We start from the raw sequence: 24,273 nt of genomic DNA, 5'->3' as shown, positions 1-24,273 counted from the left end.
TGTAGCTTTCTTTTAAGTAAATTGTGTCTACAATGTATAGATATATTACTACATAAATAGTTGTCTCGAAAGGCAATTTATTAAATTACTTTTGAGACAGTAATTTATCAAATCGCTTTCGAGTACAACAATTTATCTCGCTAATGGCAACAACTATATCAAAATAGTTTGAAAACGGTACTATTTTCTTTTACTAGATTTGAGAAGAACTCAACAAGAGTGGCTCTTTTCTTCCGTAATTGTTGTTTGACTTTACAAACCAGTATGAGTGAAGCATAGTGCATTCATCAGGCAAACCCACCTTTTGCATCACAAATGAAATTGTAAAAGATAAGATGGGCCACTTGGTATGCTTTTCCTTTGGCAGGTATTATGGAGACACCTTTGACCTTTAGCAGTCTCTAACTGAAAAAAAAAATGATATATAGAATGGAAAGTTCCTTTACAGTTTGGAAGAACATTTTCGAGTTCTATTTTCAAAATCAATTAATACACCACTCCAGCAACACTTTAAATATCAGAGAGATTTTATGTATAATTAATCTAAACTCATTCAAAAGAGTCACATTTTCTATTTTATTTTTTCAGTAGTATATAGCTCTCCCAATCAAAGAATTCATCTTAATGACATTAAGAGAAAACAAATATTTTATACGGCACTCACTGTCAAGTCAAGTATGTAGGCTGAATCTTTTTGGAGGGTTCATAGCCATGACAAAGCTATAACACCAAACGAAATCTGTGAATATGTATTGACAAAAGGAAACAAATATATTACCATCTGAAGGCCTGAACAAAAGATAATCAGCTCAGTGTCTTAAAGCATATAGTCCTGTCCTTCTGTGTCATCAAATCGCCGAGGAGTCTCTTGTTCATCTCCGCCGTGCATCCTCTTGCTCATGTTAGCTCTCTGCACCAGGCGAACTAATGCTTGCACAACTTCTGACATGGGTGGCCTAAATTCTGGCTCAGGCTGTGAGGATAGAGATTTTGATGTATATAAGAGCACAATTAAACCAATATAAAAAAATGCCAGCACTTAGATTCCTACTTACAAGAGAACTGGAACAATCATTGTTAGGTAAATTGAAAAGGTTCGAGTATTTAACTGCTTAAAAGCGTGAAAGCCCATGTAGATGGATAGCATACCTGAACGCACAGAGCAATAACATCTGCAAATCGCGACAGAGATTTCGCAGGATATAACCCCTTGAGGGCTGGATCGACCATCTGGTCTAATGCATCAATATCATGCAGTTGAGGAGTTGCCCACCGAACCAATGACTGCTCCGATCGCGGCCTAGAGCTGTAACATTTTATTGTAACAGTCAAAACTTCAATGTATTTTGGCTTTAAATAATTGCTGTTTATTTGAATTGTGCATTTCTTCGAAACGGCTAAATTTCATATATATCAGAAAGTGATCTAACTATGATGGCCTGCAGTTCCATTAGGCTTTAACCCTCAACAACTTGAGTCTAAACATATTGAGATACCTGTCAAAAGGCTTACGTCCAGTCAAAAGCTCCAGCATCACTACTCCAAAGCTATATACATCACTCTTAAGAGTATATTGACCAGACATTGCAACCTCAGGAGCACTGTATCCAGAACCCTGCTCTGAGGCCTGCAGAAGATGCCAAAAAGGACATCAAGAAGTTAATCATGATAACTAAAGAGAGTTGCTAATTTAGTGAACTTGACAAGTGTGAAAAGAATGAATTGAGCTCCAGCGGCAGATATATTTCATTTTTTTCAAGGAAAGCGCATCACTACACACAGATGTAATCTTTACAAGGAGCAAACTTATATACTATGTACATCTTTACCTGGAATTCAGCATCAGGAACAACGCTTGAAACCCCAGCATCTGACAGGTGAGGATTGAACTCGGTATCTAATAGAATGTTGGATGACTTGAAATTTTTGTGGACAACAGATGGTGAGCATACCTCATGCAGATACCTGAAAATAGCATTGTTGGATAAAAAAGGACTAAAGTGCAAATTCATTGCTAACAGAGGACCTTTGGGATGAAAATAGATGCTTAGCAAACTACATAGACCACAAAAAGTATGATATGTTTACACAAAATATACAAAGAAGAAGAGAAGGCAGCATCCTAATGGCAAGAACTTATGGCACATGAACATTAAAAACAGATGAAACAAGTAGCATTTCCTGTAGGCATTTGAGGGATTATTTCTACAGTCCTACTGCATCTGTATTTGGATATTGAAGTACTCCAGATTTAGTGGGTTTTAAAGAGTCCTAATTAGACTCCAATTAAAAAAAATTAATAGAAGAAGAATCCAGTTGGAAGTCGCTGCAGCTTGGGATCATTGGGATATTTGATAGGTAGATTAATGGCTGAAATGAATGGATTCAAATTTGCTGGTTCTCTCAGAACTGCAGTATAAATTCTATAACTATCAAATCTGAAGGGGAAAATTTTCTGCTAGGCTACAAGGAACCAATGATTTTCAGAGAACTTCCAAGGAACCTAGGGAACTGTATAACTAAGGTTTCTTGATTATCACAGTAAACAACTATCTTGATTCATGAAAAAGAATGATGGCAATATTCACATCACTTACTCTAATGCCCTCGCAGAACCTAGTGCAATCTTGACACGAGTACTCCAAGTCAGTGGCTTGCTATATTCATCTTCAAGGTGAAGGAGATCATGCAACGAGCCATTCTTGTGAAACTCATAGACCAGCAGGTGTTGTCCATGCTCCATACAGTAGCCCACCAGCTCGGTCAGATTCGGATGATGTAAATTTGAGATGTTTGAAACCAACTCAATGAAGTCCTCAGATGACTGGTTGGGCAGGACAGTAAGATTCACTTTCTTCACAGCCAGAACCTAGAAGAACCAATGAAATAATTAATGTGATCATTTTTGCTCAGACAAGAAAAGAGATTGAGATAGAAAATACTACACTTAGTAAGCTAGGGAGGAATGGACTCAAATTTATACTATTTAGAGAGGTCCCTCTTAGACCATTTTTGCTCATTTAAGACGTAAAACTCCACTCCTCCAAATGAATAACATTTTGTTGCCCCATTATTTAATATTGAATTCTTGCCCAATTTCTTTCTGAGATTTCAATAACATAGTTCTCTTTATGCATGAGAAAATACACTCAACAAGATACAGTCCATAAAAAGAGCATTTATTGTAGTTACTAATGTTAAAAGAAATCTGATTTCCACAAAATGTAATCATTTAATAAATATTATGCAGGTTCCCCAAAAAGAATAAAGAAAGGCCTTGGCACCAGTTAAGGAGCAAACCTTTCCGTCATCAAATTGTGCCTTATAAACACGTCCAAAAGACCCTTCACCAACAAGATTATCCATGCTGAAGCTGTCTGTTGCCATCTGAAGATCTGCTACTGAATATAGAGTTGCTTTTATTGGAGTTGTATCAGTCTTTTTCACAACAGGCTTGTTTGTGAAATCATCTTCATCAAATGATTTGTGACGATCAATTTTGGGAGGAGGTTTAAGACTGATAGGAGCAGGCGGGGGCAATGCATGTGTCTCAACTGTAGAAGTTTGGATGGACTTCATCTCTGCAGTATTTGTTAATACTAGAGCAATTAAAAGTACAATTTTGCATTGAAATAACTGAAATAAATATAAATAAATCTGAGGAATGCTGCAATTTAGTCAACAATATGACAGCATTGGATGGCACTTTCAGTATTGCAAGCAAGGATTAATCAATGTTTAAATCATTAAGACCTCGGCTCCTAACTAGTAGCCGAAGCTATTAAAGAACAGGGTTCCAATAATGGGCTTAAACTCTGAGCTCCAACATATAGGGTTTGGGAGCTACGACGATTTATTCAAGGAATAACTATTTTTATGTTCACTAATATTCTGGAATAAAGATGTTATAATTACCTTTAATATGATATAAAGTAAATAATATATATATATAAAGATATTTTTCTTTTGCAAAATTACAATAAATAATCTTTAATTTAATATAAAGTAGATTCATGAGATAAATATCAAAATAGATTAGTAATTGAGTTAGTGTGTGATATAAGATATGATTTTGATGAATAATATTTGTATTCTAAAATATAACTATTATAATGTTTAGTTGTTATTCTAAAATAAGAGGTTATATTTCAGAATAAGAAAAAAATTAAGCCTAAAGTGACCAGGAGCTAAGGTAATGAAAATGACTTGTTTATTTCAACATAGCAAGAATTGTTCACTTAATTATATAGTTTACTTAATGATCTGCAACATGGTTTCCATAAGGTATAGATGAATTTAAACTTTTATTGGTTAGTAACTTAGTACAAGAATTTCTAATCCATCGGATTTTACAATTTGATTTTTGAAAGCAACACTTCTTCATGTCTTTCAATGGTATGGCACCTAAAAATAAATAAGGATCACGTAGATGTTTCTGCCACAAAATTATATAGTTTCATATAAGATACAAAAATTGCTTGAACTGATTGATTAAGTTAAGTAATGGTGATCAACAGTGACGTATATTCCGCATATAGAAGCAAGATATTCAAAACCAAAAACACTATGATGCCTAACAACATCACAGAGGAGCCTAACATTGCATCAGTATACTACTTGAGATATCTAGTTTGAAATGTACATGTACAATTACTGGTTTGTAAACAGCAATCTAAATTCCCCGAAGATTAGTTAAATAGGACCATGGTTAAACTGGAATATCTTGGCAAGAAGTCAGAACATAAACTAGAATGAGATTCTAAATCTATATTCTTCGACATTCATTTTTTGCTAGTCAAAATGATGACCTAAATAGAATAATTAGAGTTCTCCATGTTTCTAACGAGACATGACAGGATTCAGCACGAGTTGCACCCAGCCACATAGCTTCTTGTATGTGCAGTACAATACAAGCACATTTCTTTAATATGCAAAAGTAGACCGGAAGAAAATCAATAAATAACCTTAATGACGTAATATAGCCCGAGTGAGTAAGTGACCATGCCTAACTTACCTTTAACTTCATTTGAAGCAAGAGGTGTAAAAGATTGGTCTTTTTCAAGATGTTCTTTCCTTGAAGATCTCCTCGTTTTTCTCTTGATCAAGAAGAATGCAACTAGTCCACCGACAACCAATATAGATATGATGATTCCTGCTATGGCCCCAGCACCTATACCAGAACTTCCACCGCTACTTTTACCACTATTAGAAGGGCTTTTATCACCTTTAGAGTGTTGACCAGGATTTGTTCGCCGATTTGGTGGAGATTGATATGGTGGGGGCGGAGGTGCAGGACCAGAACTCCAAGAGTTTCCATCAGTCCTGTGGAAGAGAATATTTATGATCTCATGATATAACTGTCTTATAAGATGTTATTGAAATCACAAACCTGCTTACCGAAGATTATTGATTTTCTTAAGCTGGTCAGGAATCCATCCAGTGAAGCGGTTATTTACAACATTCCTAGGCATGATTGAAAAAGACATTTGAGAAAATATACAGACTGCGTGCTTCTATGTTCTAATTAAAGTGGCATGTTTTACTTACAAATCTTCAAGAGGGAGATTGACAAGGACGTCTATAGAACCCGTCAATTGGTTGTTCTCCAAATATCTGACAAGATAAGATGTAACAATAGTGGAATGGTTATGTATATGTATGAAGTTCTTTTATAAGTGTTCATAATCCTCCTTACAGAGTTGTAAGACTTGATAGAGCACTGAAGCTTTGTGGCAGGTCACCAGTAAGAGCATTAAAGGACAGATCCCTGCAGTATAGTTACTTCATTTATAAAACTATGACAGCAAGATTCGGATGCATGCTAAGTTGAAGAAACATCCTTGCAAAAGGCAAATTTTCACTTCAAAGTCTCTAAAATGTCATGTTTGGGGTACATGCACATAGCATAGTAAGAGCCAAAAAGAGAAACAAAAAAACACTCACATTGTTGTTAGATTGGAAAGTCCAGAAAACATATCAGTCAGATTGCCCTGGAGTTGGTTATGACCAAGGTTTCTGCATTCATCAGCCATCATTTAGTTCAAAAACATCAGATAAATTGAAAGAAAAGAGATCATTTGCCTCGTAGTGCCACTTACAGATATTTAAGTGTAACCATTAGAGATATCGAATATGGTAAAATTCCATTGAATTGGTTCCCAGCGAGATTCCTGCAGATCAAATTATTTCTCATATGTCATCTCCAAAGCAAGGAAAAGAATAACCATATATTGTGTAACTTACAATCTCTGGAGATTAGGGGGAAGATTGTAAGGTATCTGATTACCACCTCCAAGATTATTGTTGCTCAAGTCACTGCATCAAACTTGAGAAACTTAAAAATCGAGAAGTTTCGCAGCAAGTAAATTAAGAGTGAAACAGAAATTGCACTCACAGCTCAGCTAATGACGTCATGCTTTGGATATTGTAGCCCAATGTCCCAGTAAGTCCCATACCAGACAATTTTCTGATAGGGTTGAATAAATCAAAAAAAAAAATCAGATAAGCAGCAATGCAGCTGGAAATAAATCCATTGTAAGGTCACCTCACATTGTTGTAACTGCTGAACCGGAGCATGTAATGCCGAGCCATGACTGCCCACAGGGATCACCACCGTTCGAGGTCCAACCAGTTAATTGAGATGGTGAATTCAGGCTACTGTACAAGATATTGAGAGCAGACACTGCAAGAAGAAATTGAAATGGAAAAAAAAAAGTATTAATATCAACTCAGTTAAATCATGTCATCTCATATTCAAATTGTCACGGACCAGCTCAATCCATAGTCATAACCAATCAGAGTGATTGTCTGTCATCAATGTTTTCTCAAAAACCACTATGGCAGTGAGAACAAGGAAAATTCTTATCAACAGTGAAAATTTGAAGAATATGGAAGCCACTCTCTCTTTCTTTTTCTTCCTTTTGTCTGATGAGAAGTTAAATTGGCAATCATCTTTCAAACCTCGTAAATCTCTAAGGAAACAAAGATCTAGAATCACCTTGAGAACCCAAAATCACAATCACGACAGAATAGTTCCTCTGAAGAAACAAAAACGCCACTTAGTTGACACAAACCAGTAGAAGAGACTCAATTGATCAAAGAACTTCTTTGCCTTTAAAAGGATTAGATCTTCTTCACGAACAACCAAACTCGTGTCCTCGGTCCAAGAATTCACGATCGCATCAACAGGAAAACTAGAATATGAAAAATTACATAATGGTTCATCTTCGAATCAACTGAGACCCACTTCCAGACAACTAATGCTAATTCCCCCCCTACTCCAGAGGGCAATAGAAAAGAAAGAACACAAAAGGATAAGAATCAAAAACACGTTTCCCCCATTCCAAAGGATGAAGGATTAGACACTCATTAAACGCAATCTCAGCTCATCTCCTCGCCAAGATCCTCCCTTTCCACTTCAAACTATTAGGAGAAAAAAGACCCAAAAGTTTAACACATAAAAACAAAAAAGCTCACTCACCATCGGATTGGTCAGTGTTGGCATTGGCAAAACTTGGATTGCAAACCCAAATGCAGGCGAAAAGCAGCAACCCAATCGCCGCCGTCTCTCCTTTCTTACTCCCTCTCCTCCTCCCTTGCATCATCCTCACCCTCCCCTCAAGCAATGGCCCTCTCTGCTACTCTCTTGATTAAAAAGCTCGTTCCTTTCCTTCTCTCTCTTTTATAATTCCGTTTCTATTTCTTTTTCGATGTTTTTTTTTCTTTATAGAAGAACAAACAAGGAAGATAGCTGGCACCGGACCCAAGACAAGAATCCGAAAGAAGGGTGTAACCGTGTACGTAAAAAAGTATATCTAAGAAATTTTTTGGACTTTTTTGGGGATTAAAAGGCAATTACGAAAAAAGGTGGCCTTTTTTACTTCACTCGGAATGGGAGGTGAGCTTGACAAAAGGGAAGGTAACACTCACGGAGCGGTCACGGGACTCCTATTAAAGAAAAGATTAAGACCCGTTGGGCCGTTGGATCCCGGGCCCACGGAATGGTGACTGGATAATCAATATCACACCGGTAGAATTAACCCGAAACTGGACTAAGTTGTGGCACGTGGATATATTCCTATGAGTTATGGGTGGGTGTAGAATAATAGTATATTAACACATACTTTAGTTGGAATAATAGTATGATTAGTGAGCATGATTAGCGCAGATTAGGCGGTAGTAGGAACTAGGAAGGACGTAGGAAAGATTCTATGCAGATGCGAGGCCAGCCTTACACGTGTCCCTATCATTTAAAAAATTGTTTAATTTTAAGTTAAAATTTCTATTAATTTTTAATTTCATCAGCAAGTTATATAAAATATATTGCCTCGGTAATCTCTTCAAAATTTCCATATAAATTATTAAATTTAATTAGTTATTTATATTCGAAAGTTCCTAATTAAATCAGCGGTTTTATCTCGTGCAGTGGTCAGAGTGAGATTTCAAGATTAGGCCCGCTACACGAGGTAGGGCCCAAGGTGCTGCGTGCCACGTCAGTCAACAGCTCGCGGACCGAGTGGCCACGTGTTAGAGCTACGCGGCTAGGCTCTATGCCTTTCAGGGACGCCATTGTCGGTGGACGTTGATGTTTCCCACTATGGAAGAGATCCCGTCACCGGGAGGTTGGTTTCACCTCTCTGCTCCAAAAAAAAAAATGTATTCGTTTATTATTAAATTGCAGAATTTATTAGAAAGAAATTAGTATTGAATTAATCCAATACTGTAGATGCCAACATGAGAATTTCTTTAAAAAAAATCGTAGTTTTTCCTCTCAAATTACGACTTATTGCATGATCTAATAAATAAGCATGCCACTTTATTTGTCGTCGTATTGTTGGCATCCATGATGAACTCTTCTATTTCTTTGCATGAAGACTTATAAACTGTCGAGAAAATTTGTTACAAAATCCTCATTTTTTAGTTGCTTGCACGTTACACAGCAACAACAACATCAGGTCAATTCGCCACCTGCTTCGTTAACGTGGACAGTATTTATAAAGCTTACTTTCAAAGTTGTTAATGCTTTGCAACCAATTTAAACTGTGAGAATAATGACATGGCTCCCATATTGTTAATTGATAAGCAAGCTATGGCCAATGTCAAATCGATACCGACATCAGAAAAGCAAAGTTCTCAGGACTGGAATGGTTTTAAACATGAGAAATTTAGAATGGAATAAAAAAGTATATTGCATGCTTGTTATCTTCTATAGGTACAACAACAACTTAGCCATTAACTTATCTTGTAATGAACTGTAAAAGAGAGTTGGTGACACATGCCATCCTACTATTTATTCTGTACCAAGCCAATCAAATAAAGCAAGAGTAGTCAGCTTTCCACTGCCACCTGTAAAATAATAAACTCCTGGGACTTGAAGCAAGTGAAGCCAACAGTAGTGAATCAATAGAAGCTGAGAAAAAATGTAGTACTTGCATGTCCTCCATTGGAGCTGCAAAGAGATTAAATGGCATTTTTTATACAGGCATGAGTGACTTCAATCTTAACAACTATCTCAGCTCTAGTAAGAAACAAATGGACTCATGCTTAACTGCAACTCTTTCAGAGAATCGTCTAGTTCTTCAACCAAAAGGTTTTCACATATATAGAGTTACTGAGGTATATTCTCCATAACCTGATAGATGAAATGCAATAAGATAATTCATGTTCTCATGTAATTAGCACCATTTACCTCAATTAAATTCTGAAACATCCATAAAGGTCTCTAGTACCTTCATCTGTGAAATTAAACCAAAGTTAGTATTTTAAAATCTGTAGAACTAACCGAAGACCTTATTTCCGTAACTCATAATCAAGGATCCACCGGAGTGAACTGTGACTCCAAATTTAGTACCGAAAGGACAATGGCAATATTCTTAATTAATTATTACAAGTACCAAACAACACTGCAAGTATGCATTTATTTACCTCCAAAGAATTGATTATGAGACCAGCAGTTACCTGCTGCATACAGCTCCAATCTACTTGTAAGCAAATTCACTGTTAGGTCCTTTGCGAGAATATCAGAATTGCCACAATAGATAACCAGGGTCTGCCACTATAATTTCCCAGTCTTTAGGGAAAAAGAAAAGAAGTTAAAGATATCATCCCAGACCATTGAAGGGTCAACAACCACAACTTTAGTCATGCATGGAGGTACAGCTACTGAGTACAAAGAACAAAAAGATCCTAATACATCAGCCCTTGAGTAGTATACATGAGAAGAATTTCTCATCCCTTTTCAGCTAAGTTTGTATCTGCCTCCCCACTTCCATGCTCTGCTCCTGAGCTTCTATGGCTATCAGCAGCAGAACGCTCTGAGCTTGCACCTCCTGCGTCTTGCTTATTTCCTCGTCCATCTAATGAACTGCTGGGAATGCCGCCTCGTTGAAACTCAGTTAAGCCAGCTGCCTGCTGAAGGTCAGCACTCCCTCCATGTGATGGCTCAGTTTGCATGCTATGCATACCATTCATGATACCAGGTCTCATGGCCATGTGGGCTGGGAAAGGAAACATCTGGGGTTGGGGACGTAGCTGTTGCTCCTGGACTTGTTGAGGATTAAATTGCAAAGGAGCCTTGGACGGGAAGATTGGTGCCTGCTGCGTGTAATTCCCTCCCTGCAACATCGGCCCATGAGGCATCATCTGTTGACAAAAGGAATAGAAACATAAAAAAAACAGCAGGTATAATTTTCCACAAGGTGCATAACCAACCTGAGGCCGAACTGAAGTTGCCTGTGGCTGGGCATCTGCAATCGCAGCTAGATATAACAGATTCTTTTGAAGCTGGGCTTGGTACCTGAATGAACCATTGATCAGGCCATCACATTCACTATCAGTATAGAATTTCTTCTTTTAATTTAGAAAGGCAACCCTGGCAGTCATTATTCGTAAAATGGCCTGCCAGAAAAGCAGCTCATGGAACCATTTTTTTTGAAATAGAAAACATAGCCTAATTCTTTATTATCATGATATGAGCAAGATTATTATCAGATGTATACTCTAAGTATATGAAGAAAATCGATGTCACTAAAATGCCTGGCCGCATGGTTCAGATGATTGACTCACATCAACTAGTTTCACAATTATTTCTCTTTCGAGAAGGTAAAGTCTACCATTTCAGTCAGACAATTCCTACACATGTGCGAAAGTTATTAAGCATCTGTTGGCCAATTTGTTTATCCGGTGTAGTTTCAACTGGAAAACTATCAAAAATAAGAGTTTGACTATCCTCAACTACATAGTACAATTATTTCATTACTGCAGTGAGCTAACACATATTAAACATATCAGACATATGGCATTCTTTCTAGAAATCGATGTCAGGACTGACAATCATTCTACACAAAATACCTTTGGGAAAACATTTGGATGTTCATGGTTTTGACATTTTAATTACCTTGAGATGATTTCACTTAGCACTATGGTCTAACTACTACTAAATCAGTGCTGGTTTCATGAAGTTCAAATTCTTTCATTACTGCAGTGAGCTAACACATATTAAACATATGGCCTTCTTTCTAGAAAATCGATGTCAGGACTGACAGCCTACTAAATCAGTGCTGGTTTCGTGATGTTTGCATGAGTTAAGCGACAAGTTGTACTTCAAATATAATTACAAAAGGATCTCATTCTTAAGCAAGAAAAGGATAGATGTAAGAATATCATTATAATTGATTAAATATATTCCTTATTTAACCATTAGGGGGAAAGGGTGTAAAAAGCAGGAGTCCAGCTTTCCAATCCGATAATGTCCATGGAGCACACATTTGCAAATATTAAGCTTGCTCAAATTAAAAAGGACCGTACAAGCTCTCGCTTTGTTGTTAAGTTTATCAGGTCAAGATAATGTAAGCATATCATATAATTTTTTCCCTAAATGAAATTCGTATATGGTTGGCTGGCATCAGAATACCACATGTTCACAGTTCATACTCAAATAATGCATTTTCCATATAATTCAACCTAATGGCATTTGACAATAAACCAATGCAAAACAGTCGTTGTCTAATAAAGGAGAAATCCATAAGCACATTGTACAAAATTCATTTTGAGAGACAACAACAACTACTAGTCTACTGCTAAGATCAAACTCCCAAGAACTAAATATTCAGCCAGTAATCACTTACTGAGCACATTCAGATAACTTTCCCAAGTTTTGGTTATCCAAGATTGCCAAAATAAGCTGCTTATTTTCATCCAAGTACTACAACACAGAAATAAAACACTGAGCTAGGAAACAAAAAAGAGAAAATTAGAAAAGTATAAAATGAACTACAAACAGTATAAAATGGAAAAGATATAATAAGTATTTGCAGTGCTTCGGTGCATAATAGGGAAAAAAAGGGTAATTTGATCACAAATTGGGAAGAATAGCTTAGGATAATAAGCAACAATCTTAGGCATTAACTATTAATAATCAAACAAGACTACAAAAGGATAATATGATTGTCACAGACTAAACAGGATTCTTAAATATATTGAGTGTCACAAGATATTTAACATGCAAGAGAAAGAGAGAAGCAACAGGTTCACTGGCAACACAGAAAGATGCAAGAAGTCCATTTATAATGGTCAAAGAGGAACACAGGAGACGCATGAGACAATAATAATATTGAGGCCAGGAGGCCACCATGGATGGGAAGAGAAGACCATAAGACTTGGATTTGGACAGTTAAGAAAATATATTTAACCATACTGCTGATAGAACAGTCATCTCCTATGGAGCTTAGTGGAGAAAATACACTTTATGGTGTTTTTCAATGTTTTCATCGTAGATACAGAGAGAATGGTTAGTGGAAGAATTGACACTTGAGAAAACCATAGTATGAGATGAGGATTCAGTATACAATGAAACAACCCATGATGATCTAGATGTTTCAATCCAGATATCATTAGTGACTAAGTTTCTTGACTTTTTTCCCACTCTTAACTAGATTAGCCACAATTCCGTAGATATACAACACATGTCATAGAGATTCAACACCAAAGAAAGTTGGAAGCATTCCTATTGATGAACAGCAATATGTTGGTGGTACAGCACCAAAAAGAAGTCCATTCTAGAGAAAAAGGAGTACATTAGATTCTCAAAGAAGATTATAAGCAGAAGAAATGCACTACTGTCAGATACGAAGTAGAAGTCAACTTAGGGATGACACATTAGTCAATTAGAAGATTATTGGGTTGAAAGTTACAAATTTCACAAGGCTGATATCGTGATACCGCATTTATCAGAAAAGGTCACGACGTCCGTCCTCAAAATGAATACCTGAAAGTTTCAAATTATCTTTCCTTTACTGGATCTTAAACACTCCATATCTTCACCTGGTCAATTGTTTAAACTTATCCACCTTTTCAAGCCTCCGATTTCAAAACTAAGCAATTACAGCAACGTAAACAGATATCCAATTGTAAACGATGAAAAGCAAGTTCCGTTACCTATTCTAATCGCATATTCCAAGAATATGATTCAAATGAAAGATAACAAACTGCATGAAAAGATCCAAGAAAGAAAACCCTAACAACAGTAGAACGCATCAAATGCCAATAACAAAAGGAGATTGAAGATGATAATAATAATATTTTTCTAAAAAAAAAATAAAAGAAAAAGATAACCTTTTGAATCTGCTCGGTGGTGATGTTGGCGGGAGGAATTGCCGGCATCGGTCCCAGCGGATGCATCGATTGCTGCATCGTTCTCTCTCTCTCTCTCTCTCTGTCTGTCTCTCTCTCTCTCTCCAATCTCTCTGCAACTATCAATTCACCAGATATAATATGCCGCAATAATATTTCTCTATCTTCCTCAGAGGAGAGGGTTTGGGTTTTTTTGGGGGGGAAGGAGACGGTGGGAAAGGAAGCCTCGTCGCTGTGCCTGTGACTTTTACTATAAGGTCCTCTTGATCTGTAAATTTTTCAATTTAGTTCCTATTCTTTTATATGGAAAGAGCACTTTGGGGTAGATGGGCTGGACTAAGGCCCAATAATCCTAAGAAATAAAGGGGTCAAGACGGAAAATTCCCTTCATATGAGACAATTATATTTGGGGATTTGAAGAGAGCCATTAAAAAGAGGTCTGACCAAAGGCACATGGGTGGAGCACTGGAGCTTATGGCCTGTGGGAGGATGACATGGCAGGGACCCCCACACGGATGCAATGTACGGCCAACCAACCACCCATTTGGCCTCGTAGATCTTTTAGATGCTCACTAATTTTTGCTATTTGCACACGTGCAGGCCCACATGATCACCATGTTGTTGGAATTGGAATTGGAATTGGAATTGGTACTGGAATTGAAATTGGAATTGGGATTGGAATTGAAATTGGAATTGGAATTAGAATTTGGAATAAACCCCCCAAAAAAAAACCAAAAACAAATGTAGCATTTTTAGTATTTGATTTTTCAAAATTATAACTTTAGCTATATATTTTAATGTACTTGTTTTGGCAAATTATAAATTATTCTATAAAGAACAGTCGTTAATACCCTTGGGATATTAATTACTCATTGTTTGGGCAACTATTTACTTTCTACTTAAGATATTTTTATTTCATGATCATGTATAGAGATGTGATAACTTAGGTTTGAGATTTCTAATCTCAGGTTGAAAGAGGATACAAGAGTGAGAAAATTATATTTTATTTTAAGTTTCAAAATTAGAATACTGGGGGTAAATTTAATATAAGGAGATCGATGATTCTAATATTTTGATGTCAGCGAAAACCCAACCCTCGAAAAAATATTTAAAAAATTTAGGTATATAATTACTGGGAGCTAAGTGATACAAATGTTATTTTAGGGAATAATTTAATTTTAATCATAGGAACACGAGGTAGGTGTACCTTTGTTCAAATTGAAAAATAATTAATTATTAAATATAGTTACTATCATGTAAGCACCGCATAAACAAATGAGGGGTCTAGGTAAAACGTTAGCAAATTATTTTTAGTGAAAATATTTTATTGTCCTAAGAAAAGGAGTCTTAGACTAATATTAAAAACTTTGTAAGACCTACATGGCTGCAAAGCTACTTACTTGATAAAAAAGCATAGTAATTTAGTAAAAAAATAGTATTTGATTAAAGACTGTCTAAAATTAAAGCGAGTAGAGAAAATGGAGCATACCTTTATATTTCCACTTCAAAAGAGCCTGCCGAGTACTTTTCTGCACCAGATAAGCCCGCCAAATGCGCAGTAAACGGGCAACATATGATTCTCGTATTAGACGTATAAACTAATGGCGTTCATCAACATCAACAAAGTGGTTTAGTTAAACCAGTCCCATATACACACACACACACCAATCATTTGGCGATAAGTTTCTCTCTACTGGTCCAAGATATTTATTGCTGACCAAGACTTTGAAGCAGTGTACATTGAATGGCACCGAACTCTGCGGTCGTACTTGGTTGTACCACACGATAAGGTAGGTATATATAAAAAGCTAAAGTAACCTCCAATATCATATTATATTATTCTCATTCCAGAAGAATCCAACCCACAGTCTAAGCCATGCTGTGAAAGAAACCAAATATTCCAACTCAAAACAGTGTACCAATATATTATCAACTTTTTCCCACGCCTCCCCCACAAAAAAGTGAACATCAACTTGGAGCTCAAATTTCTTCAGGACATGAACATCTAGTGGAAATGGGAGCTGCACTGCGGCAGCCGAAGGAGGCGTATGATGAACTTTGGAGCTCTTCAGTCAAATCCACATGCCAATTTCTATTGGCTGCCCATCTTTTATTTTGAAAATTAAAAAATAAAAAGAGATCCATACATCTGCGATTAATCCACGCCGTCGATTACAGACTTTTTTTTTTTGAGTGCAAAGAGCTGAGGTCAGCTATTTATTGAATTTTGCCGCCACGTGTCAGTGTCGGCAGTTAAAAGCTTACATAGTTCCGGTGGAGCGTTGCTTAGACGCTCCACCTGGCAGTAACCTGATGCCACACTGGCCCTCGCTGCTGCCCAGTCAGCGACCGAGTTGGCTTCTCTCCCCACGTGGGATAACCGGACCTCACCAACGCCATTGGCGAGCTCCGCACATTCGCACGCCAGGTTACGGACACGCCATGGCCCGAGCTCCGGCTGCTGCAAGCATCTGATGGCCTCGATGCAGTCCGACTCTATCTCAAGCCGAGAGCCTCTTCTCGCCATCTTCAACGCCAGTCTAATGGCCCAGAGTTCCGTTTGGAGCGCCGAGGTGCCCGGGCACGGCTCCCATCCCGCCTGAAGAAACTCACCGTCGGCATTTCGAAATATGGCCGCTGCTCCGCCTTGGTACGCGCCTGCTTTCAGCGCTCCGTCGGTGTTGGCTTTGCTCCAGCCCGTCTCCGGCGGTTCCCAGGGCTTCCTTATCTTTCTTGGCTTCGGGTTCTTGATTACAGACTTGATATGTAGAAGGTCTTATTAGTCATTGGTAGCTTTGGAGATTCGATAGAACCGAGACCCGAAAAAGAGTGAGTGCGATCGGGACCATAACCCAAAGAAAGAGCTGGAGCAGAAACCTACAGTCGGGAGTGTAGGAAATCCACTACCACAGTCACTGTTTTGGCTGGCCAGCGACACTTTACTTCTCCCCTCTTTTTGGCTCCCGAGTCATTCCCACGTCATTAATACGCTCCTTTATGCTTAGATGCTTATCTTCTCCCAGCCTTCCACCTCTATATATTTCAAATCATACTCACGAAACCTCCTCCCCTTCTCATCCTTTTCACCTCCTCTCAGATAAAAACACAAGCATCTTGCGTACGTCGATAGGTTTCTTCCAAAAAAAAAAAAAAAACCAGCAAAGATGATGTCCATCGCGATGACCACTGCGGTAATGGTGTTTGGCGTGATAAGCCTATTCATGGTATTCATCTTCGTTTTCTTCCTCTACCTCCGCGCGAAGCATTACAACGGCGCCATTCCCACCTTTGGCCGCGCTGGCGATAGCTTGGTCGTGTCCGCCGACGACCACGGCGACGCTATCCGGCGAGGTCTTGAGCCTACGGCGATCAAGGCTCTACCTTCTATGGTGGTCGGGGCGGAGGAGTTTAAAGATAGTCTGGAGTGCCCTGTTTGCCTCTCGGAGATCTCGGAAGGAGAAGAGGCCCGGATTCTTCCTTTGTGCAGCCATGGATTCCATTTAGAGTGCATTGACATGTGGTTGCGATCCCACTCCACCTGCCCGCTTTGCCGGACCCCGGTGATTGGCGAGCCTGGATCTGAATCGCCGCAGGTTGAGCCTTTGGAGGCGGTTTCAGGAGGCGGGCAGTCATTGGCGTCGCCGAATTTGGCCGCAAGTTTGCTTTTTTGCAGATCCCCGTCCCAAGATCAAGTCAGGACAGGCGGTGCAGCGGCGGTGGCTGTGGAAGCGGCAAGCAGCTCGCACGCCGAGTGTTCGACGAATTCTCCGGTGTCTTCTTCGGTGAAGCCGGGTGGGATTGTGGTGGTTGAGATACCAAGACGAGTAGCGGCGGATGGGTTATCATCTGTCCCGTCGCCATTGGCGTTGGCATTGAATAGACAACCTATGGAGGAAACGAGATCGCCGAGGTCGGCAAGGTTGTGGCTGCTCAGGAAAATTTTGAGCCGTGGGAATTTGGGAATCGGATCGCCTTCTATTCCTACAGAGGGTGATATCGAGCAAGGTCTTGGAGCAGCAGAGGATAATCTTCCATTGCCTTCATGAATGGTTCATCACGTACATAACTCCCTCATTAGGATTTGCACAAGTTGAAGCTCTACTCCAAGGTTTTTGAGAAAGACTACCTGCCGTTAATGTAATCTCCTAGTTGCATTTTAATTGTTGTACTTGTTTGATTGTTTATTTTCTTCATTTGTATATTCTTTTCTTTTTTCTTTTTTCTTTGTTCTTTTTTTGAATGAGGCTCGGCTCCCTTCAATGCAGGGTCTGGGGAGGGTGAGACATATACAGCCTTATCCCCCGGGCTTGAAGTCACTTGTGGGAATCCCTCTTCTTGTGATAGTGTGCACTTGCTGATGAGAGAGAGGTTAGAACCATGATTCTCATGTAAAAAATTCTTCAATTAATTCCATTTTCTTTGAATTTTTTTGGTTTCATAGGGTTCTTGAAAATGATTTAGTCCTCGATCCTTCGTGCTAATGGAGATATACTATTATATTTCTCAAATATAGCTCTGGAACTTGTTCTCTATGTTGTTATTGTTGTTTACATATGAAAATAGGCCTTCAAGAAAAGTAAAGAGAGTTAAGTCACCTCATCCGATTCATTGTTCGATGATAAGAAGAAGGAGATTGACAGATGTTTGGATTGCTCCACCACCTTTCACTATCATTTTTGAGTGACTTTGTATTCCATGCTAGTATGAATGGATCGATCGATAGATGTTATCTGTCAAAAAAAAAAAAAAGAAGAGCATCCAAGAGACTTTACAGAGAAGATAGTGTGACTTTAATGGCGTGTTTACCAGAAATACTAGTTATGACATAGATGGGACGCATACGAGTAAATAATCTAGGTCCTTCACTTGACTGCTATTGGCCAGCCTCGTGATTTTTCCAAGCTTATCTATTAATTTCTTTCATACTTGCATCTATGCTTCACGTTGAAATGCGAACAAGATTCCTTGTCACTTTCTTGATTCATGGCAGCCTTTGCGCAGAGTGTTACTTTTCCGATAAGATTGAGAATTCACTTAAATGGGTCCATTATAGATAAGGTTAAGGAAATTGCAGCCTACCATTAGAGAAGGAAATCCTGGTTTGGTTAACTTTTCGATCGCGTCTTTTCCTTTCTAGCTGTCGATGTTTCTGCATGCGTCGCTCATCCTTTTCACAAAAGTTGCCGGATGTTGAATTCACGGTAGAGAGGGTTAAGCTAGCACATCTGCACTTGTTAATCTCAAGTAGAAAGATGAATCATGAACTAAGTGCACGAGAGAGTGGAGTAACAGAGTTTATTCCTTGGTGGTAGGTCTCTTTCATGAGGGGCTTCTTTCACTTAAGAAAGGTTTGAGTGGGTTCCAGGTCTATTGTTTTCATAGACGGATTTCCGGAGATCTCGCCTACCATGGAATCAATTAGGATTTGTTATCTTTTGTTATTCTCGCTGCCCTTACCTCTCACAGAAAGCCTCTGCATGCATGCAATAACCGAGAATTATGTTCTTCAAAGCTTGTGAATTCAGCTTCATTCTGTTTCTCTACAGAAGGATTTTCCACAGGAGAAGAAAAGAAATTTAATTTGCTGATAACATCAATTAGCAATATCTAGACTTCACGACGGCCCGTGTAATATCTTTTAAATTCGTTTGTTTGTGAACAGGATGTGCATGGTCGAAGGCAAAGGAAGTCTAGTCTGGTGCTTAATTACATCGCAAAATCCAGTTTGATAGCTCATGGAACCTGTCACTGCTGTAGCAATGAAGTTGATGGTCCAATTCTTCAAACAACTTTAAAGCTAACTTCCATTGAGAATTCTCGATCGTCTTACGTACATTGGAAGTTCCATTTCCTCTGAGCACTCTCATATGGGTATTTATGGATGCTAACCCTACATGCTTTCTTGAGTTGGCATCCAACTGATTGATGCAGACACTTGGTCGTGTGTATCCAAATTGCCTTTCGCCACTCTCGATCGACTGAGAACAATCCAAACATATATACACAAGTTCAGTCTAATCCACAGCCAGCTTAATTCAGAGACCAAGGCTCTCAAATATGCCAAGGAAGACTTAATTGGATCGATGAGGAGTGGGACATCTCTACAGATTCAAGTTGGACAGACAGAGAGAGCCTTCCTGTACAAGATGACAAGCACTTTTACTGCAGATAAAGTGAGTGCGATCAGACATCTCAAAAAATATCTCAACTGGCACTGTAGCAGGTAAGAGCAAATAAATATCTCCATCTCAATGCCTGCAAGTTGGTTTTCTTCAAGCTGGTCCCCATGCACCATGCTCAGCCTTTTTGTCTTTGATGCATATGCTGGACTATTCATCGACCTAACAGATGCAGCAGAGATTTCCCTTATGGAAACTAAGTAGATGCCACTGATACCAAAGTGGAGTTCCTGGAGGTGATATTTCTGTTAACCAATAAACATAAATCTGAGAAAAAAAAAAAAAAAAAAAAAGAGTATCAGACTTTCTTAAATTTGGGACAGATAATAAGAAAGACATATCAAATCTAAAAATAAAAAATTAGTAGAATAAGCGTATGACAGGTAAATCTATTAGATTATTTATGAGAAATACTTTAATATTGTACACATGGTGACAAGGCAGTGATGCTATGACATATTTTAATTATTTATTGAAAAATCACACATTTTATATTAGATTAATTTCTTTTAGATAATGGGACAAATTTGGTTTATTAGAATTTTATTTTATCGCATTTAGATATTATTTAAATAAATTATTTTATAAATTAAGAATCTAAATGTTAGATGTTTTTTAGGAAAATTTATATTTTATCCTGTGCGGTTATACCTAAATGTTTCATACCATATTATAATTTTATTTGTATTAGATTAAAATATAATTATTATTTAACTAAATTATATGTCGAATTTTAAGATACTTATTAGATCTAAATTTGTAAAGAATAGGATAAATTTTTCTAAGATATTTAAAATAATATCAATTGAATTTCAGATAGTAAAATTACGATAATATATATATTGAATCGCACGCATAATTTTCTTATCTGAATATTCCATCAATATTATTTTTTATATATTAGAAAGCTAATTTAATTATTTATAATTTTATTATTAATGAGTAAAATATATTTTTTTTAAATGCACTGTAACCTTTTTGTTATTAATACGAAGTGACTGGTTAGTTGCGCACATTGTTAAATAATGTACTTTAGATTTTAAAGGGACGTGTTTGTTTTGATGCCTCACATATTCATTTCCTGAAAAGCTTTTCAATTATTGCTTGTAATATGACAGGTTTTATTAAGAAAAATATATTAATTACTCTTATTTTTTTAGTTTGAATTTATTAAAAAGTAAATTTAATTAGATACAAAAAAAAAGATTAAAAATATTTAGTTACTGAAACAGTTTAGAAATTTTTAAACTAGTTCAAAGAGAGTCCTAAACTCAAAACAAACAAGGTATACGTAAAAAATTATATAAATTCACAAAGATAATTTTTATCTCAAGTACACCCAAACTTCTAACCTTCTTCCTCTGTTTGCCAGCCAATATTAAATAGCTTGGTCAGCTTCAAAGTAAATGTGATTAATTTTATAATTTTAATAATTATTAGTTAAATTTATACTATCTCTAATTATACAGTTGGAGTGAGTCGCCAAATGTCAGAAAAAAAATTAAGAGGTTGAATACTCAGCAGTGCCTCCCTAGCAGTTGGTAACTGCAAGAATTGCATTGGAATTAGACTGTCTGACAGTTTGATGTACAAAATTTGTTGATTCCATTTGCTGTACATATATTCCAACATTGTAGATTGGACTTCTAAAGCTTTTTTGGTGGACTTTCCTGTTCATCAGTACAAATTAGACCCAATTAAAGCTCTAGGACAGACAAACTGTTAGGAGAATGATACTAACAATAAAGCTGTGTTTCCTGCACTTCCTTTTCTTTTTCTTTTTTTCCTTTGAACAGTGTAAAATTAGAAGTTTCAAATGTGAGCTCTCATTTGACCATGCAGTTTTCTTTGTGTGGTAGCTTTATCTTCTTCAAAATGCCACAAGCTTTGAATCAAGAAACCAACTCTCTTGGAACTTTTTGAGTTTCTTGTATATATTGTGGTGAACTACTTCTTGCATTTGAGAATTAATGTCAAGATTTGTCATGTTTGAATTGCTTGTATTTCTATTGATCTGCTTAATTTGGACCAGCAACTTTCTCAATAATATTCTAGTATGAGCATATCAGCTGCTTCTATATCACATCAGATGCTTTGTCAAACATAGTGGGGAGCATATCAGCTGCAGCCCAGGGATCTCAGCTTCTGATAGCCTATCAAGTCATTAAATGTTAAAAGTTGATAGCTTGAACTTTAAAACTAATTAACTGACAAACTTTGGCTTCGGAGCAGTATCTCTATCAATTGAGAGAAGTGGATTTTGACCAAAATAAAATCTTTGGAGAAATACTTAAATTATGATGATGATGATGATGATGATGATGACATCAGGACATGCAGCAATTTGCAACTAGGATTTGTCAACCTTTGGCAACCAAAGGAATAGAAAGACTCATGTACACAATCTAAAACAATCTCCTTTTCCTTAGCAAAGTTACACACAAAAAAATTGAAGTTTCCTAACTGAATTAGGATTACAAAGTAGCAATGAAGACATTTTTTTGATCTAATGCCTCTTCATGTGACCAAGTAAATTGGCCCAAAAGCCTGTCTGTCAATAGCATGGCTTTGCTTGTCTAGATACATGTATGGTACCGCACTCTCTTCTGCTCTTGTAGGAGTGAAACAACCAGCAAGAGGTCCAGATGCTGTTCGTTTAATGCTATGGTGAATTTGAGCCAATCTACCACCATTTCCAAATATCGGACCAGAAACTGGACCGCGCCTCGGATTACGGGGACAGGATCCAGTTGAGGATTTGGTTTGTGATGTCTTGTGCTGCTGCATCCTGCTCTTGTTGTTCTGAAACTTAAACCAGAAGGATAAGTATCTTTTCCAAGATTTCTTCTTTGCACCTTCAGCCCCTGCTGCAGTATCTTGTACTGAATTTGATGGCAGTGATGAGAGCTTCACATCATTTGCATGCTTTCTTGCTTCTTGTAGGAACTGAAAGATAGAGAAACACATTAGATGAGAGGAGTCTAATAAATAGTATCTTGTAACACAATTCTCTTGGTTTGCAGAGATCAATATTGGTTTCATTAGCAAATGGTAATAACATACTTGACTCGATTCTAGTTGTACTTATTTTCTAGATGATCATAATTTGCAGCTCAAGTTTCTGCTAGTGGTGCATTTTACACAGTTTTAATGACGAAATGAATGACAGGAAATGAACGATAGGAAATGAACTAAACAAGAAAACAGTTTGTTTTTAAAGGACTTTTTATAACCTCAAATGCTCAGAAGAATTATTCGGTTGAAACTATTTTTTAACTCTAAATCACGAAAGGAACACTTAATGCAGTACACACGGGACTACTTTCCCAGCAATTACAACCTGAGAGAAATGGTCATATGGGTTTGAGACATACCTTTGCGAAGTCCAACTGCAGATCATAACCAGTTTCATTCCAGTTGCCATCACCGGGGAAAATGGGAGAACTCTTCATCCCCAACTAGAAAATCCCAAAAAAAAATTGAGTGAGTACAAGATGCTTGACAAAGATCGCTCCCCAGAAGATGAAAGCAGAGCAAAGCAATAGCAACACACAAGATGCAGATATGGACAAGACCCAACTGCCAATTTAATTCTTTCCAACAAGAACGTATCAATTGGCTTCGTCGTCTACTGTTACAAACATCGAATAGCAAATCACATTGATTGAAAGCAAAATCAGGAAAGAGACAGTGAGAGAGAGAGAGAGAGAGAGAGAGAGAGAGAGAGCATTGCTTAAGTTATGGGCAACCAACAAATGACAGACGACCACTGCCACTCTCATCTTAGGAAGGCATTGAAGACATTACGGAAAAATATATATATTACAAGGCAACAAGATTAAAAATAATATTGCAATGTAATGGATAAGATTAGGAAAGGCATCGATAGAGAGGATTTTAATGGGGAAATAAACAAGCAGCACAATTATAATAAGAGTGACAACTTTGGAATGGATTAAAATTTTGTGAAGGAATATTTGTCACTGTATGAGGTTGTAGTGAGACATCATCATGTGGTTGTCGGCAGACATCACGGAAGAGGGAATAGTGGGGATGGGAACATGGCATGTTGTCCTCAAACATGGCTTCATGTCCCCTGGCCTATAAGGCATGGTAGTAGATTGACAAAGACCACGAGGAAATAATAATAGTTTGCATATATTATTAGTACCTCATTTGATTTCTTTCTGGAATAGTTATAATAGATTTTAAGAAATTTGTACATAAAAAACTATATATATATATATATACATATCTTGACTTTGAAAGTTCTTGGGCAATGATGGAAAAATTTATGCACCCACGGTTTGAGGGTTGAGGCTCCCAATGGTGCCCTCTTGCCTTGGACAAGGGATAACAAGGGCAAGATATGTGCAGCTTTAAATATTCCCTCTTGGAAGTATTTATGCAGAAATCAATCAATGTATCACTACACATGCCACCCATCAAACACTCCAAGACAAGA

At 37.5% G+C, this 24,273-nt stretch overlaps 4 protein-coding genes across 6 annotated transcripts; 1 reads left to right on the top strand and 3 right to left on the bottom strand.

The window, feature by feature from the left end:
• Nucleotides 1-630: 630 nt before the first annotated feature.
• LOC140786240 (protein STRUBBELIG-RECEPTOR FAMILY 6-like) lies at nt 631-7,764 on the bottom strand. The gene is made up of 16 exons (XM_073134528.1): nt 7,481-7,764; nt 6,550-6,682; nt 6,395-6,466; nt 6,244-6,315; nt 6,099-6,170; nt 5,944-6,015; nt 5,696-5,767; nt 5,548-5,613; nt 5,398-5,463; nt 5,015-5,322; nt 3,301-3,581; nt 2,598-2,869; nt 1,830-1,965; nt 1,497-1,627; nt 1,150-1,306; nt 631-973 (listed from the first exon to the last, which is right to left on the bottom strand). The coding sequence occupies exons 1-16, from the start codon at nt 7,602-7,604 to the stop codon at nt 818-820; spliced, it is 2,190 nt and encodes a 729-aa protein (XP_072990629.1). The 5' UTR covers nt 7,605-7,764; the 3' UTR covers nt 631-817.
• Nucleotides 7,765-10,007: 2,243 nt separating this feature from the next.
• On the bottom strand, nt 10,008-13,895 carry LOC140786200 (GRF1-interacting factor 3-like). 2 transcript variants are annotated; one of them, XM_073134498.1, is made up of 4 exons: nt 13,612-13,895; nt 12,126-12,202; nt 10,711-10,795; nt 10,008-10,641 (listed from the first exon to the last, which is right to left on the bottom strand). In XM_073134498.1, the coding sequence occupies exons 1-4, from the start codon at nt 13,687-13,689 to the stop codon at nt 10,228-10,230; spliced, it is 654 nt and encodes a 217-aa protein (XP_072990599.1). In that variant the 5' UTR covers nt 13,690-13,895; the 3' UTR covers nt 10,008-10,227. The 2 variants fall into 2 exon arrangements, with proteins under 2 accessions (XP_072990599.1, XP_072990680.1); XM_073134579.1 differs by having other exon boundaries at nt 10,008-10,614.
• Nucleotides 13,896-16,605: 2,710 nt separating this feature from the next.
• Nucleotides 16,606-17,960, top strand: LOC140786637 (RING-H2 finger protein ATL60-like). The gene is made up of 2 exons (XM_073135221.1): nt 16,606-17,766; nt 17,895-17,960. The coding sequence occupies exon 1, from the start codon at nt 16,794-16,796 to the stop codon at nt 17,673-17,675; it is 882 nt and encodes a 293-aa protein (XP_072991322.1). The 5' UTR covers nt 16,606-16,793; the 3' UTR covers nt 17,676-17,766; nt 17,895-17,960.
• Nucleotides 17,961-22,205: 4,245 nt separating this feature from the next.
• LOC140786642 (uncharacterized) lies at nt 22,206-23,760 on the bottom strand. Of its 2 annotated transcripts, none has more exons than XM_073135236.1 (3): nt 23,362-23,760; nt 23,183-23,266; nt 22,206-22,754 (listed from the first exon to the last, which is right to left on the bottom strand). In XM_073135236.1, exons 2-3 carry the CDS (start codon nt 23,258-23,260, stop codon nt 22,326-22,328), a joined length of 507 nt encoding a protein of 168 aa, XP_072991337.1. In that variant the 5' UTR covers nt 23,261-23,266; nt 23,362-23,760; the 3' UTR covers nt 22,206-22,325. The 2 variants fall into 2 exon arrangements, with proteins under 2 accessions (XP_072991337.1, XP_072991345.1); XM_073135244.1 differs by having other exon boundaries at nt 23,389-23,593.
• Between the last annotated feature and the right edge of the window lie 513 nt (nt 23,761-24,273).

This window comes from Typha latifolia, chromosome 1 (assembly GCF_019914945.1).
Source record: "Typha latifolia isolate L0001 chromosome 1, TyphaL0001v2, whole genome shotgun sequence".
In the NCBI taxonomy this organism is placed as follows: domain Eukaryota; kingdom Viridiplantae; phylum Streptophyta; class Magnoliopsida; order Poales; family Typhaceae; genus Typha; species Typha latifolia.
Note: the sequence above shows the minus strand (reverse complement) of the source record. Positions and strands in the feature narration are given on the sequence as shown.

Bases quoted from the DNA above. Each gene is read 5' to 3' on its own strand.
- LOC140786240 (XM_073134528.1), bottom strand. From the start codon at position 7,604: ATGATGCAAGGGAGGAGGAGAGGGAGTAAGAAAGGAGAGACGGCGGCG. The intron at 6,171-6,243 runs GTAAGTTACACA...TTTGATCTGCAG, and splicing joins CCCCCTAATCTCCAGAGATT to GAATCTCGCTGGGAACCAAT. The intron at 3,582-5,014 runs GTAAGTTAGGCA...CAAATACTGCAG, and splicing joins TGCTTCAAATGAAGTTAAAG to AGATGAAGTCCATCCAAACT.
- LOC140786200 (XM_073134498.1), bottom strand. From the start codon at position 13,689: ATGCAGCAATCGATGCATCCGCTGGGACCGATGCCGGCAATTCCTCCC. The intron at 12,203-13,611 runs GTTATCTTTTTC...TCTGTGTTGTAG, and splicing joins CCACCGAGCAGATTCAAAAG to TACTTGGATGAAAATAAGCA. The intron at 10,796-12,125 runs GTAAGTGATTAC...TGGTTCATTCAG, and splicing joins AAGTTATCTGAATGTGCTCA to GTACCAAGCCCAGCTTCAAA.
- LOC140786637 (XM_073135221.1), top strand. From the start codon at position 16,794: ATGATGTCCATCGCGATGACCACTGCGGTAATGGTGTTTGGCGTGATA.
- LOC140786642 (XM_073135236.1), bottom strand. From the start codon at position 23,260: ATGAAGAGTTCTCCCATTTTCCCCGGTGATGGCAACTGGAATGAAACT. The intron at 22,755-23,182 runs GTATGTCTCAAA...TCTATCTTTCAG, and splicing joins TGCAGTTGGACTTCGCAAAG to TTCCTACAAGAAGCAAGAAA.